Source organism: Peromyscus eremicus, chromosome 7 (assembly GCF_949786415.1).
Source record: "Peromyscus eremicus chromosome 7, PerEre_H2_v1, whole genome shotgun sequence".
NCBI lineage: Eukaryota > Metazoa > Chordata > Mammalia > Rodentia > Cricetidae > Peromyscus > Peromyscus eremicus.
In genome coordinates this window covers 45,789,494-45,806,756 of record NC_081422.1, presented here as the reverse complement: position 1 = coordinate 45,806,756, position 17,263 = coordinate 45,789,494, and the positions used below count along the sequence as shown (strand labels likewise).

Here is a 17,263-nt window from a genome sequence, read left to right as displayed (position 1 = left end):
TACAAATATCTCCATTTCTCTGTAATGATAAAATGTATTTCTTTATCAACAAGAACTCAGCAGCCTCCAAAGGAAATTAGACAAGGGAGTGAAGAATCAGGTAGAAACCTATAGGGTTTAGATTTGGACCCAGATTTATGGGACTCCAAAGCTTTTCTTTCACCTCGTGTGTTACCACTATATTTTTAAAGATAGGGTCTCATGTAGTTCAGGCTGGCCTCAAATTCGCTATGTAGCTGAAGATGACTTTGAACTTTTACTGTTCCCTCCTCCTCTTCCTCCTCCTCCTCCTCCTCCTCCTCCTCCTCCAGAGTTCTGGATTACATGTGTGCACCACCATGCCTGGTTTTTTAGTTCTAGCATGAAACAAAGTTCTAGCATTTGTACATACTAGACTAGAATTCAACCAACTGAGCTACGTCCTCAACCATACTGCCTTCTTAAGTGCTTACATACACACCAAGGTGAGACAAGGTTTGGAGTTACCACTACTTTTCAGGTCTTCATACCAAGCTTCAGGCTTCATACATAATGATGGGTTCCAATCTTTGCTCCCTACTACCCATACTTAGCATTGCAATGGGTATGTTCAAGGAATGCCCCACCCAGCCCAGACCAAAACCAGACACTCCTTTCCTGTGATTCCAATACATTTTAGAAGAAACTAAACCCCCTACAGTTCCCATTTCCTTCATCAGTTTTCTCTAATTTGATTCCAGAATCTGCTGTGAACATCAGTCCATGTTCATCATTCCTATCTCCCCTAGACCACTAGATCTCAGGGGCCTCTCCACAGTCCCACCCAGTGTATAAACCTCTTGGTCAAGAATCCATTCACATCACGCACGGACCTTGAAGAAGCTTCCTTTCCATTCTCTTAAAAATCCCTGGGGCTCAGGCTCACACAACCCATTTCTCTCTTCAGAGAGAAATGTATTTCTTGCCTTACATGCTTACCCCCTGCTGCATTTTGTGGTTGAGGAGCTGATGTGGCTCCTACTTTCTCAAGTAGGTGAAGGAACACACGAACTTCATTCCCAGATCAGCTCCCACTTAGGGAAGACTCCTGGACATAGAGTCCCTGGAGACCCATCCCTTGATGTTATCCTACTTCCGTGGTATTCAGAATTCTCTTGTAGTTACACACATGGAAGTGCATCCCTCATTTTTGATGTTTTATTAACATATATTAATTAATTGTACATGAGTTTCATTGTGACATTTTAGAACATGCATGTATTTTTATCATATTCACCCTATTATCCTCCCTAGCCCCCCCTTCCCCTCCCACTGATCTTCCTCTTCCCAATTTAGTCCCCTTCTACTTCCATGTCTTTTCCTTTTTGAGTGACCCAATGATCCTCAGTAGTGTTTCTTATAGACAAACAGGTGAGGGGTTGTTTGGGGGCACTGAGGCAACTTTTCAATGGCTCGACTATAAAGAAAATGTCTCTTTTCTCACCTACCAACTATTAATGGTGTATATTCATTAACATGTCCTCAGGGAAGGCGTAGGGCCTCATGAGCTCCTTCCCCCTCCAGACCAGGATGTTGGCAGATTGTATAGATCTTGTGCAGGTAGTCACATCAGCTGTGAGTTCAAGAATGCAGCGGCCGGGTCATGCTTGAAAGTTAGCCTTGGGAAGATGGCATGCTTCTACCCTCCCTTCTTATGGAAATACGGGAAGAAAATGGAGGATGCAGACCACCAATGCTCTCATTTTCTGGGAACCTATGCAAAAGACGAATGGAACCCTTTTATACTATGGAACTCTAATTTCAATCACAATACACACACACACACACACACACACACACACACACACACACACCTACTAAACCTCGGAAATTTACACACTGGTCGCATTTTAATGACTACACTGAGTAGCAATGGCAGGCTGGAAGGAGCAATGGAAAGAGCAAGTTTCCAAACTGATCACCCAACGTCTTAAAAATGCGGACTTGATCACATAAGTTCACAGCTACCATCAGTGTACAAGTGCCATATAGAATCAGGGGTTGTAAATTTTTGGACAAGGTGCCCCAAGCTCTGGAGGCTTGTGAGTGCAAAGGAGTCAGTGGTGTGGTTATTAAAGGATATACCCATGAATTGTTCTGATTTCCTAAAACTAACCATTAAATTTATGTTCGCCTCTGTAATTTTCATAAATGGAAGCAATCCTACCATGTTTTTTGGCTTCAGTAAGATTATCTTGTTTCCCTAGGCACAACTAACTGTCATCAAATGGCTAATGGGTGTTTAATTTTGTTACTGTTTGGAGTTCTTTGTGTTTTCTTATGTTTTAATTTTTCCTTGATGATTTTTTTTCTTATATTTTGAGAAATGCCTCATGTTTGGTTACTAAAGTTATTGAGAAAGATTCAACTTTTAATATATTTATTTCATTTTACCTTACTTTTATTTTTTAAATTTCCCACAGAAAAATCCACTTCTTATTATTCATAAGTTTTCATAAGTTCTTAATAAAGAGAACCCATGTCTAATCAGAGAGAATCTCCCCCACACCTTTTGCTTATTCTCAAGGCACAATGTTTGGCATGCTGCTTGTTAGCATTGCTAAAGAACCCCCTTCATGACCCTAGAAATTAAAAACAACAACAACAACAACAACATTTTCTGAGCATTCAGTGCCTTGTAAATGCAAAATGCAGTTGTTTGAATTTAGGGATACACATGCTATGGTTGGTCTTCATTTGAATGAATGCTTTATTTTCTAAGGCTTTCCAAACTGCCTTTTGTCTGACTTTAATTAGACCACTGTCCTGCCCTGTTTGGAGAACTGAACCACATTTGCAGAGCTTTCTGTGGTCCCCACCCAGCCACCTGCTCCTTCACAATTACAGAAAAATTTTTAAATAATAATAAAAGGGAATCTTTCACAGGGAACTTATTTTCTCAGCTGTTCTATTGGTTCTGTGGAATTTTCTTTTTAAATGTCATGAAATTTAAAATCATTCCCGGTGGTGAATTCTTTCACGCAGCTTGCAAAAATAATCAGGTTTTACAGCAAAACAACCATGGCAGGTCCATCTGGCGGGACTGCAGTTCTGCAGGGTCTGGGCTGGCCCAAGTGCTTCCCAGGCCCTCTTGTTGCTCTAGCTTAGCTACATAAACACAAACAGCATTTCAAAGGCACACCAAGAGCCAGGGGTATAAAAATATGTTTCATTTTGTAACTTAGGCAACAGCAATCACTTTCTCACAGAGACAGCCTGGACATAATTTTGTGCCAAGCAGGAGAGCTGTTAAAATAAAATTTTAAGAAACTGTCAAAAAGTTGGAATTCTGTAATCGTGTGAGCTTTCCAGGGGACGTAAAATAGCTCGTGGCTCAGAAATTTAGACACTCGGAATCATATTTTTTTTCAACCGTTTGAGGTTAGCCATAAAGATATAAGGTCTGACATCCATTTTAATATTTATTAACTAATTGCCTTAACTACAAAAACAAGCCATTGTGCAACTGCCAAAGAGAATGCACAAGTAGAAAGTGTACCAATTATACGGTGGAAATCTGTACCAATTATGCAGTGGAAATCTACAGAAGTCTCCCTGCCCCTTCCCCACTGCATTCAAATTCACAAGCATTCTTATACATGTTTGCTGTAACAACTTATTAGACCCTAAGTTGATGCATCAGAGAAACTGACTTCAGCATGTATGTTATAAAATGACTCACTATTACAAAAGTAAATTCATGTTTTCACGATAAGTTCCTTTCCCTCAGAATTATAACATGGTTTCACTCTACACTTTACCCCTGATTTTAAAAGCTTTAAGACAATCAATCACTTATTCCTTTTATATCAATGAGGTAGTCCCTACTGTTACCCAGACTAGCAAGAGTGAAGACACACCACACAAAGTGAGGCTTTGTAAACGTAAGTGTTTATAAGGATGTTTCTCTATTCCCTCCTCAATGAAACATTAACACTGGCCTTAAGATTGGACCTGCACAATGTGCCATTAAACTAAATCGTGGAAGAACTTACAGGCTTGTAACCTTGCAACTAGAAATGTCTTAGTCCCTCTGGGGGAAGGTGTCTGATGGTGAAGAAAAGATGAAAAGAGCCCTGGGAATTGTTCGGTGGCCAGGACAGGTGGCCAGGACAGCTCTCAGCACCTACAGACATGAGTCAGCCCTCCTGATACATCATCTAAAAGAATATCAAACAGACAGACGCAGACAGAAGTGTCATCAGACACCCTTCCCAACTCTCAGCATCAGGTCCCTGCTGGACTCTTAACACCTGTACACTCACTCTACCAACAACTCCAGACCCACGGCTTCAGCATCAGAATCGGTGTTCCAGAACAGCTCTTCCATAATGTCTACGCCACGGAGACTCTGAAGAATCATTGCCCACTGGTGGACAAAGTCCAACCACTTAGCAGGGCTCAAAGGCCCTTTGTAACCATGCTCCTGCATCTTCCTCTGGCTTCTCATCACCATTCCTGTCTTCACACTTCCTGCTTGCATTCCCACACCTCAGACATGCTGCCTCAAATATCCCAAGCCTTGCTTTTCTCCACAATGACACATTCTTCTCCAATCTACTTAGGGATTTACTTTCATCTTTTCGGACTAGATTCAGGTGCCATATCTATATGATGACATTTTAAATCCCTTTCTCTCAAGACAGTCAATCACCCCAACTTTGCCCTTGCTTCTCTACCAACACCAAATTGTGGTTAAATAGATCTAGATTAGAACCCAGGCTGTGTTGTGTGACCTTGAACAGGTCAAGCTATATACAGACTAGAGGATACCTTATAAGGTCATCTGAAGATTAATGGTGAGCACTCACTCAGTGAGAACACATAGCACACTGAAGAGAACTCAAACACGTCTACATAAGTGACACATAGTGTCACTAAAGATGAGTGACACGTACATAATGCCTGATAAGAAGTGCTGGTTCCATCGTTCTCAACTCTTATTTCAAATACTGCTCTAATTACCCCACATTTGTATAACTATTGTCCCTGTGAATCTATATGCTGACTAAAAAAAAATCCATGTCTTCTTTGTGTTTTGGAAATTACTACAATCCTGGAACACAGCAGGCACATGACATATTTTTATGTGAGCAACAAAATGAAATGTCTGCTGCCGCTGAGCAGGCTGCTTTCTGCTTCTTACAAAAAAGCCAAGCTTCTCCTCCCCGGTGTTCAGTTCACGGGGTTCCTTGCACCTGGGAGCTTCCTAGCCCCCTCAGACTTCAAATTCAAATTCTCAGCACACTCACTAGCCTGGTTTCTAATCTCCCACTTGTAGAGAGTAGGAGCATGCCATTGTATCGCCTGAGCTATGGTTCCTGCCTATGGATCTGCTACTTACTGCTGCCTAAGAAACCACCTGGCCTTGGTAGTTTAAAACAATGATCGTTTCTTACAGTTTTGAGTGTCATCTGGATCTTCATTTGCTGTCGCCCAGAGACTCCTCATGCAGTTGCACTTAGCTAGAGTCTCACGTGAAGCGCATGGCCAGGAGCATTCTCCCTTGCCTCTCTGGTAGTTGGTGCTGCTGGCTGTTGGCAGGATCACCTCACTTTGACTTCATGCAGTCTCCTGTCCTCCAGGAGGCTAGACTCTCTTCCTGAGGAAGTCAAAGTTAGTGACTGAAGCAACCTTCAAATCCCCTAGAGGCCTAGAATCTGAAACTTACATGTCCCTTTGGCTATATTTGATCAGTCAACTCAAACCACAACCCACTACCCTAAATTCAGGAGATCAGTGACTCCACTTCTGGGGGGTGTGGAGCTTCCAAGAAACAGTAGCTATATTTTATTTTCGCAGGTGGCTTGTCTCCTTAACCAGGTCCTAATCTGAGCAATTAATTATTTTCTCCTGGTACCTTCGAAGCCCTATGGTGATCTTCCACATCAGGGGTGGCCAATGAACTTCACGATTCTTTCGAGGAACTAGTACACAGAACTTGTTTGATACAATGTCCTTGAGAAGTCAATGAAGAGTGATTCTTGAGAGACTTGAGTCTCACGTTTTGTTCTCTGATTTCCTGGCTGGTTGGTTATGAGCACATAGCTTCTCCCATGTTTAGTGCCTTCTTTTGTAAACCGGAGACAATATCTGCTTTCTAAGGTAGTGATATATGAAGTAATTGGCACATTGCAGATGCTCATAACTGGAATTTCTAGTCATCACACAGTGCTTCTCCTGTTTGTGATTAATTGTACTGCTTAGACACATGGTCCACAAGTGAAATGTGCTTCAAATTTTGCAAAAGAAGTCAGATTCATTAGAAGATGTTTGAGGTAGTATAGGCACCATATAAGATATGGCATGGATCAGATTTCCCTGGGTTCAGCAACATTATTTATGACATTAGTGCATCCAGTTCTCTGTGCCCATTTTTATTTCCCAGGGGGAGAAAGTGTGCCAGCCTAACAGGGGTAACCATTTAAAGGTAATGTGTGTTGACATCAGCATAACTTTACATTCATTACAAAGTTAGAGTGAAATCATGTGACTTGTGATGGATCTAAATTCAGATATTAAAACGTGGTGTTAGAAAGTTAAATATAATATCACTAGAATCAACCTGCCTCCCAAGCATGGATATGATGATAGTGAGAAATTAAATGTGTAAAGTGTCGTAAATACTTACTCACAAATGGCTATAATCATTACTATTGAAGCATCAATATCAATTAAGTTTAAAGAGATACTTTACAAATTTTGTAGTTACATTTTAAATGGATTTAACAGTGCAAAATAAACATTACGCCAGTGAGAGGTCTTTCTTCGTATATCCCACTATATTCCTTCAACTATGTTGGCACCTAAAAATATTATAGGGTCATAAAGATGGCAATAAATGTACTCAAAGGAAACTTCTAATCTTATCACTTTACTACCGTGGTGACCTATTAGTTCAAATTAACTCATTTTCATGGAGGGGCTTTTGGGGCAGCTGTGAGGCTGCTCTGCTAGCTACAGGAAGTTGCAGGTCGGCAAATTTCATTCAAATATAAACCTCTAAATTTGGCTACCTGGTATTGCAGGATCCTGTTGTTTGCAGTATGCAAAATAAAAATTATATACCATCTTGCATGGTCAAAAGCTAGGGACTCTGAAATATCAAATCCAACGTTATCGGTAGGATGAGAAATAACTGAGTGAGTGCAATGTATTGAACCAAGAATAAAGGGAATGAGCTGCCCCTTCACATGGAGAAGGAAGCTTGTCTGGCCTAGGCTATGCTCTCCTAACCTGTGAAATCTGAGAATGGGATGGAGAAGTAAGTCCTGATCCTTAAATCTGTCCAGTGAAATCCTCCCCAGTCACACAAGGCTCTTTCTTCTTTGTTCTGTGAGGTGAACCGAAGAGATGTGTTTTAGTGTCGGTTTTAATATGGTTCATTTGGATAGTTCCTGGCTATAGAGGGGACACACACCATTTATAACTACAGAATAACTAATTCAATAAAAGTGGTCTATAACAAGATTCTAGTGCCGGGTTGTAAGGATTCATCAAAATTCATCAAAACACATCAAATCATATACTTAAGATCTGTGAGTTTTAGCACATGTCAATGACGCCTGAATAAATCTGGCCCCATCAAAGTGAAATGGCATTGAAAAAAAATCAAGAAAAATATATGTCCTGTGTATATACATATATATATGTATGTGTATATATACATATATATATATATATATATATATCCTGCATACACACACTCACACACACACAATCTCAGAAGTGTCCAACTCCATCTGACACTTTTGTGAGCTTGTAAATGATTATATAATTTCTCTAAATGTCCCTAACTCTCCTTTAAGCTAAATTTTTCTAAAATAGTGATGAGTTTCTACTTATATTTTCAAATTATTAAAATTCTTGGAAGGCAGCCTGGTACGGTGGTGAAGAACTAGAAATCAGAGTCCCTGGTTGGATCCACCCTCTGCCACCACAACAACCTACCCTAGAAAGAAACTTGTGTGTTCCTTTAGTACCTCAGCCTTATAGTCAATAAAGTGAGAATAATGATACTTACCTTCGTGGATGTTTTTAGGACAAAAATCACTAAGCAAGCTTTAAAATAGAATTTATCAAAACAAAAAATATAAAATATTAACTAAAAAAAACTCAATATGGATCTGGGGAGATGGTTCAGTCAGATGCTTGTCATACAAGCCTGAGATCCCGGGTTTAGACGCTCGGCATCCACACACACACATACACACACCCAAAAAAGATAGTCACCCCAGCTCATGTATATAACTTCAGTGCTAGGGGTGGAAGGGGGCAAAGATGGGAGGATCTAGGAGCTTGCTGGACAGACAGTTTAGCCAAATGAGTGAGCTCCAGGTTTGATAGGGACCTTGCTGACACTTTGGCCAAATAAGTGAGCTCTGGGTTCAATTAGAGACCTTGCTTCATAATCTAAGGTGGAGGACAACTGCCAAAGACACCCAACATCAACCTGGGGCCTCCACTCACACATACATGTATGTGCACATGCACCAACACACTCCTGTGCATAAATAAATATTTTTAAAACTTAATGCATGAATTAAGCAGAAAATTACAATTGAATAATTAGTAAACCAAAGAGGTCTGAAGAAATTTATACCAAGCTCTAGCAAATAATGAAGAAACACAAAATCATGGATGGAGGGTAAACAAGAGGCGGTTGTAGAATATAGAGGCTACAAGTAGAAGATCCAAAATAGGGATGGAGTAATATTAAAGGAGATCGTTGTTCAAAATGGTCCTAACCTGATGAGAGACGTGAAACCTCAGACATGCATATACAAAGCATACCCTGCACCAAGCAGAAGAAAGAGAATAAGGATCCGCTTCCAGACAATATGAGCTGAGCTTGAAGAACCTAAAGGGCAGGCGAAAAAACTACTTTAAAAGCAACAAGAAACGAAAGCTTGTCACACAGCATCACTTTAAGAATAATAGCAGACTTCTTAACTGAAATTATGGAAACCAAAGACAGTGGGCTTATGGTTTCAAAGCGCCAAGAAATTAAATACTAAAAAGTTCTGATTGCAAAATCAGAAATATCTTCTAAGTGCAAGGTCAAAAGAAGTGATACTTCTAGATCAATAAAAATCTGTTTACTAAAGAAAAACACATTAAAGGAATTTTCTAAAGAGTTGCCTTTGGACGATGAAACGAATACAGAAAGTCTGGTAGAATACTGACCAGAAAAAAAGGTAAACACAGAATTAAATCTAATAGAGAATTGCTTAATGTAACAGTAATGTCTAAATTGTGGCTGCTTAATTTTAAGAATAAAACAGGCCAAGGTGTAAGAAAATGCCACAGCACAGTGGCAGTGAGGGTGAACATTGTGCAGCTCTTGTCTTTCAGTAGAAGGTTTAAGATATTGTTTGGAGGCCTTATTAAATCGGTGTGGTAAAATTTTATGGGTGACCATAAAGAATGGAAATAGTGTATGATTCCCACAGTGGGAACAAGGTGAAATTATATAGAAGGAAAGAACACAAGAGGCTTCTTTTTGTTGAGTTATAAATAAAATTAACTAGACTCATAATTGGTAGAGCCTCCCAGTATTAAAATTGGGTTTGGGCAGGAACAGTGCCGGTATTTCCATGGTAATAATTAAGATTATGTAGAAGGAGGAAATGAGTGAGATGTTCAGAGTTGGTGGTGATGGAAGGGAAAGATGGGGGACTTTGAGAGGAGAATTGTAGAAGCCACAAGGATCTTTGTCAGCGGTGAGTAGCCTGGCTGCAGCCCAGCATGGTGCAGAGTCCTGGGGGCTGATAAGTGATGTTGAGGGAGAAGCCCATGGCGCTCTGGGACCTAAAAAGTGTCCAGAAGGCCCAGGCATCAAATTGAGCTTTCATTCACAACATCATCCTTGCCCCCAGTTCAACCAGAGAAAAGAAGCAGATTTGGGAAGGTGAGGCAACAGGAGATTGAGCCAGAGACACACCCTGAACAGCTACCAACCCCACCACAACCTCACCTTGCTGAAAAGGAGGCTGAGACAGAAGTCAGAAGGTATCAGAGGTCCAAAAAGTCCTCCTCGGAGAGACACTGACACAATCAGAAACAGAAAGGAATTGCTGAACAGCGGGGTCCTGGCAGCATGGGGAACACGTGGCCAGACCCAGCTCATCTATGATTTAGTCAAACAATTGTTAGGGGACCCTGATCTGCACCTCTCTGGCCACTGCATATGTAAGAGTTCCTGACTGCCACTTAACTAATTTGGGGGGGGGGGGGTCTCAGCACACACCTGTACTCCCAGCAGACAGAAGCATGGGCCTGAGTTCAAGGCCTGATTGGACTACATAGTGAGACCCTGTCTCAAAAACAAAATTGTATTATACTCATCCTCTCATGGCTTCACAGTTTGAGTTACTCACCGAGAACAGCAGTTTTGTTGTTGTTGATGTTGTTGTTGTTTGTTTTGTTTTGTTTTGTTTTGTTTTATTCATCTATTTATTTTATATCCTGGCCACAGCCTCCCCCATCCTCCCCTCCAAGTCCCTCTCCCCTATTCCCCACTCCCACCCCTCCCCAACCCCTTCTTCTTCCATCTCCATCCAGGAAAGCGCAGGTCTCCTATGAGTATCAATAAAACCTGGCATATCAAGTTGCAGTAAGACTAAGCATGTATTAAGGCTGGGCAAAGTGACCCAGTTTGAGAAGCAGGGTCCCAAAAGCCAGTAAAGGAGGCGGAGACAGCCCCTGAGAACAGTAGTTTTAAAATATTCAATAGAAAATTTCGTAGGTAAATAATTCATAAGTTTCACATTGTATGCCATGCTGAGTAGCAGATAAAATCTCTGCTGCTGCACCGGGTCCTGCCCAGGAGATGATTTTTACCTTTGTCCAGTGTGTCTGCACCATAAATGCTGTCTGCATTCCAGTCACTCGGAAGTCTTCTCCCTGGGATGGGGAGGTAGCTCGGTGGTAGAGTGCTCGTCTGGCATGCACAGGCCCTGATTTGACCTCCACCCAACAGAGCAAAAGGAGAGATGCTTCTTGGTTACCAGGCTAACACCACCACATCTCAGTGCTTAGGTTTGAGTCACCCTTGTTCCACTTAATAATTACTCCAAAGTGGGAGAGAAGTGATGTTGGCAATTTTATTACAGAATTTGTATTAATTCTGCTCTATATTCTTATTAATAATCTCTTACTCAGCCCAATTTACAAGCTAAACTTGATTAATATGTGTAAGTAGGAAAAACATGGTATATCTATGCCTCAATGATAAGAGAGGACTAGGGTAACAATAGCCACCTAGCATACACTGGCTACTGTATGCCAGGTACTATTTTAGGCACTCCACACCTATGTTCTGATTTAATTTTCATGTGCCCAAAATTCACAAAAATGAGGCAGGCCTGGGATTCAAACATAGACATATTAGTTCTAGAGTCTTCACTCTTAGATATCATGCCGCCCTTGATGATATTTTACCCGGTAGACAGAATTCAGAGTCAGTGCTGTGAGCTGGATGATTGAGACCTCAAGATCCCTAGGATGGAGCTCTAACCTCCAGCATGATGGTATTTGGAGGTGGGGACTTGGAGGTAATTAGCATGTTGGATACATGCTCTCTGTGTGTCACTTGAAGTCACAATCCAAAGACTGCAAACTAGAAAGGGACCCTCACCAAGAACCAAGCCATGGTCTCAGAATCCCAGTCCCTGGAACTGTGGGAACAAGTGCTGAGCCACCAGTCCGCAGCACGTATTGGAGCAGACAGAGTGACTAAGAAGACAGTTGGTAGGGGACGCTCTTAAGAAAACTGCTCAGTCGGTCAAGGGTTTAACACACACACACACACACACACACACACACACACACACACACACGAGGACCCGAGTTTAATATCCAACACCTATATACAAAGATGGGCATGATGGCACACGCTTGTAACCCAGAGCCATGAAGACAGAGACAGGAAGACCCCTGGGACTTGCTGACCAGCCAGACTGTCACTGATCCCCAAGGGTCCCAATGAGACCTTGCCTCAGAAAGCAAGGTGGACGAAATTGTCCTCTTCTGGTCCTTAAACACACACACACACACACACACACACACACACACACACAAACATGTACACACGAGCACACAGGAAAACAAGACAGTTTAAAAATGATGGGTTTTCTTCAAATGTTTGAAAAGCTCTACATATTCCGTATGATCGAAAGAGATGATTAGGAGAGAGAGGAGACCCTTCCTAGCTGAGTTTATGGAATCAGAGATCGCCAGGAGAAAAAGGTGAGAATGGAGAAGCAGCCAGGGCTCTGAGTTCACCGTCAATGGAGGCTGGATACAGGGTGTTAGAAACATGCAGGGTGGTTGAATGAGATTCTCTTGGCAGTCTGCGGGACCTTGAGGGCATAGGCTAGGCCCTCAGGCCTGAGGTCTGAGTTCTAAGGACGCTTAACCTCCTTGAAATGTATTTTCACCACCTTCTTTACCCGGGGCCATTTCAGAGCTAGCATTCACTTGTGTAATGTTCATGGCTTTTTGTATTTTATCTGTGACTGCGTGTACGCTGCTGCGTGCATGGATGGTGCGTGCACATGTGTACATGTGCATGTTGAGGCCTCAGGTCACTGTGGAATGTCTTTCCTCCATTATCTCCCACTAAACCTGAAACTCAGGGATTCAGCCAGCCTGGCTGGCCAGCCAGCCTCAGGGATGCCCTTGTTTGCAACTCCTACCCCTAAGGCAGGGGTTACAAGCACATGCTGCCTGGCCAGCTTTTTACATGGTTTCTGGAAATCTGAACTCGTATCCTGGTGCTTGCACAGCAGATACTGAACCGACTTCCCAGCCCTTACTTGTAATATCATAAGACTCTGCACACCCAGGTACCCTTCATGCTGATGCCAGTACAGCACCCCTCCTCCAGAATGTGTTCCCACTCATCCTAACACCCACATCACTCACCTCCCCCAGTCACGCATCGCCAGTCTCCCACAGCAGCTACAGCACAGATTACAAGGCAGATAGTTTAAAGCAATAGAAATACATTGTCTCCCATTCTGGAGATGCCAGCAGGTCCTGGTCCCTGACTCCTCCAGGCAAAGAATCCCTATCACTTCCTCCTAGCTTCCACCAGCCAACCTTGATCCCTAACCTTTTTTTTCCCTTTTTTTAAATTAAATTTTTTTCATTTATTTTACATACCAACCACAATTTCTCTTCCTTCCTCCCTTCCTGTTCCCTCCCCCACAACCTCTCATCTACCCTCCCACCCTGCCCCCATTCACTCCTCCTCCATTCAGAAAGAGCCAGGCCTCCCATGGAAGTCAACAAAGCATGTATCACACTGCAGCAGGACCAAACGCCTCCCCCTGTATCAAGGCTGGGTGAGGTGTCCCTGCGTGGGGAATAAGCTCCAAAAAGCCAGCTCATGTGCCAGAGACAGGTTCTGATCCCACTGCTAGGGGCCCCACAGACAAAGCTACACAACTGTCATCCACATACAGAGGGCCTAGGCTGGTCCCATGCAGGCTCCCTAGCTGTCAGTCCAGAGTCGTGAGCTCCCATTAGCTCAGGTCAGCTGTCTCTGTGGGTTTCCCTGTTATGATCTTGACCCTTCCACCTTGGTTGTACAATCCCTCCTCCCTCTCATCAAGGACTCCCAGAGCTTTTGCCCAGACCTTGGCTGTGGTTGATCCCTAAGCTTGAGGTTAAATCATTCACGTTTTCCTTGTCTCCATATGACCCTCACCATGTCTATATCATTGAGTGTTCTCTTCTTCGAAAGAAAAATGTTTTAAATTCTGTTTTATGTGTATGATTACTTTTGCCTGCATGCAATACCCACAGAGGCCAGAAAGAGGACATCAGATGCCCTGGGACTAGAATTATAGATGGTTGAGAGTCACCATGTGAGTGCTGGGAATTGAACCTGGGTCCTCTGGAAGGACAGCCTCTTAACCACCAAGCCATCTCTCTAGCCTGTCTTCTCTTCTTATAAGGATGTCAGTCGCATGGGATTGAGAGCCCATCCTAATCCAGTATGACCACATCTTAATTCAAGTAATTATATCTTCAAAGATCCTATTTCTAAATAAGGTTCAGTTACAGTTACTAGGAATTAAGATAAGACTTCAGTGTTGGGGCTCAGCAGGTAAAAGTCTTCACCGCTAAGCCTGACGAAGTAAGTTCCATACCCAGAAGGTGAAGGGACATAACTGACTCCTGCAAGTTGACCTCTGACAGCCGCAAGTGCACCCTCCCACAAGGCACACACATAAACACACAAACTCACACAAAACACATATACACACACGCACGCACGCACGCACGCACGCACATACAGTTAATGAAATGTAAAGACATTCAGTCTTTCAGCAGAACAATATTCTGTCTACCATTTCCCCCACCCTCCCACAACCACTGCTCTGTGGGCTCTTTAAGAAATGCATCTTAGCCAGCCATGGTGGCACACGTCTTTAATCTCAGCACTTGGGAGGCAGAGGCAGGTGGATCTCTATGAGCTCAAGGCCAGCCTGGGCTACAGAGTGAGTTCTAAGACACCAAGGGCTTCACAGAGAAACCCTGTCTCAAACTGCATTTTCACTCCACAAATGTTTATTATGTCTGTTATGAACCATGCTACTTCGAGCAAGAAGGACAAATCACACTCAGGTTTCCTGTACTCCATGGATTATCTATTTTGCATAAAGACCCACAGTAAAACATGGCCATCCAGGGTTGAAGCCAAATATCAGTCACATATAAGGCTGCAAACACACTCATATATATGTGCATATAAAACACTGTCTAATAGATATTTTATGAATGAGTATTGACCCCAACAGTAATACACAAGATAAATCATTCTGTTTTGTCTAGCTAATGCTTGTTGGCATGTCTATCAGAATCTAAAAATTTGGTTTCTCTCTGTTCCTTGTTACAACGTTATTCTATTCCACATAATAAACTTATATTCTACTCTAAGTCATCCACCTCCAAATCCTCAAGCAACGTTCTAAGCATCAAAATACAAGCGTTTGGAGGCTGAAGAGATAACTCGGTTCATAAAGTGCTTGCCACACAAGCATGGAGACCTGAGTTAAAACTCCAGGACTCATGCAAAAAGCGAGGCAAAGTGGTATATGCTCACACTTCCAGTGCCGGGGAGGTGGAGACAGGGGGCTTCCTGGGGCTCAGCAGTCAACCAGTCTAGCCTTATCCTCAAGCCCAGATCTTGGTGAGAGATCTTGTCTGAAAACCCATGATAGCCAGCTGGCCTTCCCGAGGACAACACCCAAGGTTAACCTGGGGACTTCTGGCCTCCATACCTATGTGAACACATGCACTTGCACACTTGCACATGTGTGCAAACACACATCCACACCCAGAAAAGAAAGGAGGGAAGGAAGAAAGAGAGGAAAGTTTGGAAAAATATATTCCTGACTTTAAACTTCAACTCAAGCTTGCAGCTAATGATGAAAAACACCTGCATTCTGTTTGCCTTCCAGGGCAGCGTCAGCTCCTCCCAGCCTCCGTTCGTCCAGATGCCAGGTGAGACCTTTAATTCAACAAGCGGTTTACTCACTTTTCAGCGGCAACAGCATTTGTGGTTTGTTTTCCAGGGTGGAGAGCCACCAAACCCAGAGCTATGCACACGCCACGCAACTACTCTACCACCAAGTTACATCCCCAGCCAAGAGCGTCCAATGTTTTGATAACTACTTCACATCACTTTCTCATTTTTGTTTCTTTGGAAAAAAAAAAAAAAAAAGATCAGTGAAGACAAATCTCATTGAATCATCCTGGACTTAGTCCTTAAGTTCTTGAGAGGTGGACCATTTTTGATACCCTGCCCGGAAGAAGCTTTTAGGCAAAAGCAATAGTAACCAGGCTCCGGGTATCGAGTCAAAACATCTAAAGCTCTGACACCGTGATCTGATGGATGATGTCACTATAGACAGAAAGAGAAAGGAACATTAGGGGCAGGGGCGACGTTTACTAAGTACTTTCCATGGTGTGTCACACGCTGAGTTCGATGTATCGTACTCATGTCAGTTTCATGTGTCTCAATTCCACCGTCCTCTGAGGATAGAAAAGGAATATTCTTAATAGTAACAAACACCCTTGCACACACAACTCCCAACCACCCCCGCAACACACACACCATTCTTCCCAGATCTCCAGAGTGATTTAGCACTTTCCAAGTTGCAACAGAAAAGGAGTTCCAAAACGTCCCACAAGTGAATGACTCTGATTTATTTTCCCAGCACGTCTACCTCCATTTGAATTTGTTTGCATCTACTCTTTTGTACTAAAGGGAGTTTCTGCCCATTCTCCTACCCTCTAGAACGTTTCTCCTCTTTTTTAAGGAGAAATAGATGCACTTCATGATTATTTTTATTTTGAAATTAGAAATGTGCCATCCTGGAAGTCTTGTTTACCTGTTCACTCTGCTCTCTGCCTTCACTAATCCTTGGGATACCTTCATGATGTAAATTTTCATTTGCATGGATTTCTGTCCCAGGAAAGTGTGTTTGTAACTAAAACTGTCACCACAGAGTTCAAATGTACCAACAAATGGGAAAGTGGTGAATTTAAATGAAAGTGTAGTGGGTCAAAGCATGCTAAAGGTTTTGGTGGGGAACTTGGTTGCCTCCCCTGAATGAATGCCTATGCACCAGGGTTGAATGCAGTATTCCACTCCTGGGTTTACAGACCAGACAGTGCATGAGATCTGATCTACCACCTGGGAGCTTCTAGACCCCCTGGAAAGATAGCTGTAGCAGTGACAGAGTGAAGAGCGAAATATAAAATGCTGTGTTGGATGGAAGGGGCTCAGGCTCTCACTGTGACCAAGTCACCCAGGGGAAGAGTCTCAGTGAACTTGGCTTCGCTTTTCTCTAAAGAATCGGCAGGGACAGGGACAAAGCTCAGCTGTAACCCACTCTCCCCGACCACCACCTCCACCACCACTGCCGTTATTGAGGGAAGAGACCAGAGACAGAGACGGCATCTTCTCCACATCTCAGCCCTTTTGCAACCTCCCGGGGTTGGTCTTGGCAAATGAGATCCCACCCTCCACTATATGGAATATATAAGTGAAAAGTTATGTAGACCTGGAGCCTGTGCCCCACACAGATTCTCAATAACCATGCATTTCCTGCCACAGACAACTGCAGGGTCAGAGAGTGTTGTGTGTCTGAAACCATTTCATTGATCTTTCCTTAAGTGAGACTCCAGACAGCGTTTCCCTCTGTTCCTCTTAAAACTTTATCAAGCT

General features: G+C 42.8%; 1 protein-coding gene across 1 annotated transcript in view; it reads left to right on the top strand.

Moving 5' to 3' along the window:
- The window catches only part of Pou2af2 (POU class 2 homeobox associating factor 2), a 31,183-nt gene that overhangs the window by 10,935 nt on the left and 2,985 nt on the right, over positions 1 to 17,263 (top strand). The window contains exon 2 of the mRNA XM_059269032.1: positions 15,492 to 15,534. Coding sequence (XP_059125015.1) covers positions 15,492 to 15,534 — 43 coding nt within the window. The remainder of the gene's footprint in view (positions 1 to 15,491; positions 15,535 to 17,263) is intronic.